General features: G+C 36.6%; 1 protein-coding gene across 3 annotated transcripts in view; it reads right to left on the bottom strand.

Moving 5' to 3' along the window:
* Positions 1 to 4,722, bottom strand: part of RAB28 (RAB28, member RAS oncogene family) — a 94,486-nt gene that overhangs the window by 2,663 nt on the left and 87,101 nt on the right. Inside the window, exon 7 of one of the 3 annotated variants that reach the window (XM_007446042.1) lies at positions 1,679 to 1,754. The exons of the other annotated variants lie outside the window; for them this stretch is intronic. Within the exon in view, the coding sequence (XP_007446104.1) occupies positions 1,710 to 1,754 (45 nt within the window). The 3' untranslated portion in view covers positions 1,679 to 1,709. The remainder of the gene's footprint in view (positions 1 to 1,678; positions 1,755 to 4,722) is intronic. 3 annotated transcript variants of the gene reach the window in all.

The following is a 4,722-nucleotide window of genomic DNA, read 5'->3' as shown; positions in this document are numbered from 1 at the left end:
GGCCTCTCACTGTTGTGGCCTCTCCCGTTGCGGAGCACAGGCTCTGGACGCGCAGGCTCAGTGGCCATGGCTCACGGGCCCAGCCGCTCCGCGGCATGTGGGATCTTCCCGGACCGGGGCACGAACCCGTGTCCCCTGCATCGGCAGGCGGACTCTCAACCACCGCGCCACCAGGGAAGCCCTGGGTTCTATTTTTGATATCACAATTACACATAATATATATAATGCCCAATATTTCAGAGGGCAACTAAGAATTTGGGGGCTTTTCTATGCTAAAGTGCAGCCAAGGTACCAATTCAATTTCTTTTTACAAACATTACTGAGGATCTACTATGTGCCAGTTGCTCTACACTAGGAACAAATGATGAATTACACAGGATTTGTTCATAAGTTGCTATGGACCTAATGGGAAGAGAACATGTACACAGCTAGTTGTCATATCAGATAAGTGCTTTACTAGTGGACTTAAAAATATGTTGTGGGAACAAAGAAGGAGTGATTCATTTTCTTTGAAGGTGGGGAGAGGAGGCATAAATCAGAGGAAGCTATATGTCATTTACAATTTTTACATTTAATAATATTTATTACTTTTCAAAGACTTTCTTTTGAAGCTCATTCCCCCACCCCTCACACAACCCTAACCTCCATGTTTCCAAATTCCATACAGAAATAAATAAGTTCAAAACACACTTTTCTCTCATTTAAAAAAAAATTCTAACATACAATATTTAAGCACAACAGCTGTTGTTTTCAAATAGCTAAGAGTTTCGCTAAATAAAGAATCAAAACTAGTTAGGTTTTTTGATTGCTATAACCCTTAAGATGAAAAGACCACATATGACAAATATGATAGAGATAACACACTCCCCCAATTTTTTGGACTTGAAACTATCCTCGCTTTTAATGAGTTCAAATATTTTATTTCAGAAATATCTTCCTTCATAATAGCATCTATTAATTAGCACATACAGAAAAAAACATGTTAATCAGGTTGCTGCTTGTGATAATGTTTATAAAGACAGGATAAACAACTGAGAGTGAATGAACAGGACACTACAGTATATTAGCCTTGGATGGGCTCTGCTTCAGTTCTCTAGCAAGACTCATGATTTACTAGGCACTCAGCCTGATGCTATCAACAGAAGCATTACCAACTGCCACATGACATATGAGGCAGGGTACATCAGTGAAACACTGAACACCATCATCTGGCCTCCCCAAAACTAATTGTTTCACACCAAACTATGGGTTACAATAAAGAGAAGGGATTTTCATAATCAGTAAGCAATTCATTAATCCTCCAAAATGATGGTTTAAACCCTATCCTATAAACACAACCAGGTTACTGACCTGTGGTCAAGACATTCTGGTCAAAGTTATTGACTAACATAAATGACTTAGATTTTCACCATTAATTCTCATCAAATTAATGAAGAACTAACAAGGCAACATCTTTCTTGGGGGCCTTGGCTGTTTGACATAAAGCTTTGCACAAAGTTCCTGAACTGGAAGCCAGAACCAAAGCTCTGCATACTCAGAGCTTTGCTTTCTATGAGTAAAAAAAGCATAATTTCCATGTCCTAAACCTCATGATAGGTGATTTCACAGTAGTCAGCTTGTTTACAAGTCATTCATTCATTGACATTTTCAGAGAAAATGTTTCCTACAAAACACCCACCTTTATTTTTGGAGCCACAAAGTACACTCAATTACTCTCTGCTATTAGTCAGTTGAGTGAAAATAATGCAGTGGCCCTAAGAGGAAGGGAGCTGTGTGGTTGAACACCAGCTTAACCCTTGTTTTGTCAAAGAGTTGTGAGTGGATACTGGAAATGGTAGCTCTCCATAAGGGTAAGAAAGCAAGCAACCTAGGAGTTGAGGTAAGGTATAAGCAGTAGAGACTGACTCTTCGGAAGACACTAAAGATAAATTTGGTCAATTCTACAACTGTGTTTTAGTCCAGATAGTAGTAACAAATTTACCTTTGCAAAAGTCATAGTTTATCATGCTCAGGATATGGAGTAAACATACTTTGACAGCTGAAACACCTGTCACTATCACTCATTCAAAGCAAACCACTATTCTAGGTATTGGAAACATTCATATAAATAATACATGATCTCTGTTTTTTGAGACACATAAGAGTCTAGCATGATAAACAGATGTGTAAACTATTAAAGAATATTAAATAAATTAAAGAATACTATGATACAAACTCAAAGTGCAGAGATTATATGTTACCATTTAAAAGCATGGATATAACATTTTGAAAAGCATGATACTTTACACACAGTGGGAGCTTTTTCTTCTGTATAATGTGCCATTATAGGCTGCCAGTAACATTCGCAACTTTGGGCAAGTTACTTCACCTCTTTGGTCTTCACCATCTCCTAATCTGTAAAATGCAAGGTTTATCTACATGGTTTTATCCCATCTGGTTTTGAAACTATATGAAAAAATAAATTTTAAAAGTGAATAGTGAAAGAAAAAAATGGAAATATGATCTATAGGTCTTAGCAATATTTTATTGGAACTGTCTCCTCAGGCAAGGGAAGTAAAAGCAAAATAAATAAATGGAACCTACTCAAACTTAAAAGCTTATGCAGAGAAGCACAGGGAGATCAGCACGGTGCTTTGTGACCACCTAGAGGGGTGGGATAGGGAGGGTGGGAAGGAGACGCAAGAGGGAGGGGATATGCGGATATATGTATACGTATAACTGATTCACTTTGTTGTAGAAACTACAGCAGAAACTAACACTACATTGTAAAGCAATTATACTCCAATAAAGGTGTTAAAAAAAGAAAAAAAAAAGCTTATGCAGAGATAAGGAAAGCATCAACAAAAGGCCACATTAAATAGGCATTAAATAATGAAAAGGCTGCCTAATGAATGGGAGAAAATATTTGCAAATGATATATCTGATAAAGAGTTAATATCCAAAATATAGGAAAAGCTCATACAACTCAATATAAAAAAACAAAGAAAAAAACAAAAAAACAGATTTAAAAATGTTCAGAGGACCTGAATAGACATTTTTCCACACAAAACATACAGATGGCCAAGACACATGAAAATATGCTCAACAATGCTAATCATCAAGAAAATGCAAATCAGAACCTCAATGAGATTATCACCTCATACCTGTCAGAATGACTACTGTCAAAAGGACAAGAAATAACAAGTTGGCAAGAATGTGTAAAAAAGAGAACCCTAGTATACTGTTGGTGGGAATGTAAATTGGTGCAGCCACGAAGGAAAACACTATGGAGGTTCCCCAAAAAACTAAAAACAGAAATACCATATGATCCAGTAATTCCATTCTTGGGTATATATCTGTAGAAAATGAAGACACTATTTGAAAAGATATATGCACCCCAATGATCATAGTAGCATTATTTACAATAACCAAGACATGGAAGTCATGTAAGTGTCCATCAACACACGAATGGATAAAGAAGATGTGCCACACACAAACACACACACATACAGACACACAATGGAATATTACTCAGCCATAAAGAGAATGCAGTTTTGCCATCTGCAACAAACATGGTTGGACTTGGAGGCTATTATGTTTGGTGAAATAAGTCAGATAGAGAAAAACAAATATTATGTGCTTTCACTTATTTGTGGAATCTAAAAAATAAAACAAACTAATCTAACAAATCGGATATAGACTCACAGATATGGAGAACAAACTAGTGGTTACCAGTGGGGAGAGAGAAGAGGGAAGGGGCAGGATGGGGAAGGGGACTAAGAGGTACAAATTCCTAGGTATAAAGTAAATAAAATACAAGGATGTAATGTACAGCACAGGAAATACAGCCAATATTTTTAAATAACTTTATATGGAGTGTAATCTGTAAAAATATCAAATCACTATGTTGTACACCTGAAACCAATATAATATTTTAAGTCAACTATAATTCAACAAAAAAGAAAAGAAACTAATGCATACCTAGTTCAAACCAAACAAAGTCATAGTTTATTAACTGGCCAGTGAAAATGTCACTAACTGGGAATTGTAAAAAATGCATCTAGAGCATACTTAACATATTTGTCTGCCTTCATGTATTCTGGGAGTCCTTGAGGACAAGGACTTTAACTTATTCATCTTTGTATCCCAGATTCTAGTGTTCTGGCACAAAGTAGACTCTCAAAAAGTGTTTGCTGTATTAATAAGCTGCATTCCCTTTCTTTTCTCCCTCTTCCCTTCCTTGAAAAGCTCGTAAAGTGTGTTGATAACTCATTTTATATGACTCCCAAACAGGAATAATCTAGGTTAGAATTAAAATAGCAGAATCTCTTTAAATAATCAGTGAATGGAACTAAGACTAAAACCTTATTATAAATATTTGTCACAAATGAAATTACTATAGCGTCAACTTGCGTGTAACTGGTGAGTCTATAATCTAGCTCCTTCTGTATAAAATAATACAAAACACTTTATCACTTTGTGACACTGAATTCCTTTCCTCCTTCAGAAATCTGAACTTCTTTGGGTTTAAATGAACTTTCAGAAGACATCAAATGGCCAACAGGTACATGAAAAGATGCTCAATATCACTAATCATCAATCAATGAGATAGCACCTCACACCTGTTAGAATGGCTGTCATCAAGAATATAAAAGGGGGCTTCCCTGGTGGCACAATGGTTGAGAGTCTGCCTGCCGATGCAGGGGACATGGGTTTGTGCCCTGGTCCGGGAAGATCCAACAT

The sequence above is a fragment of the Lipotes vexillifer genome, unplaced genomic scaffold (genome assembly GCF_000442215.2).
Source record: "Lipotes vexillifer unplaced genomic scaffold, Lipotes_vexillifer_v1.1 scaffold1469, whole genome shotgun sequence".
Classification (NCBI taxonomy): Eukaryota; Metazoa; Chordata; class Mammalia; order Artiodactyla; family Lipotidae; genus Lipotes; species Lipotes vexillifer.
This window is presented reverse-complemented; position numbering and strand designations above follow the sequence as displayed.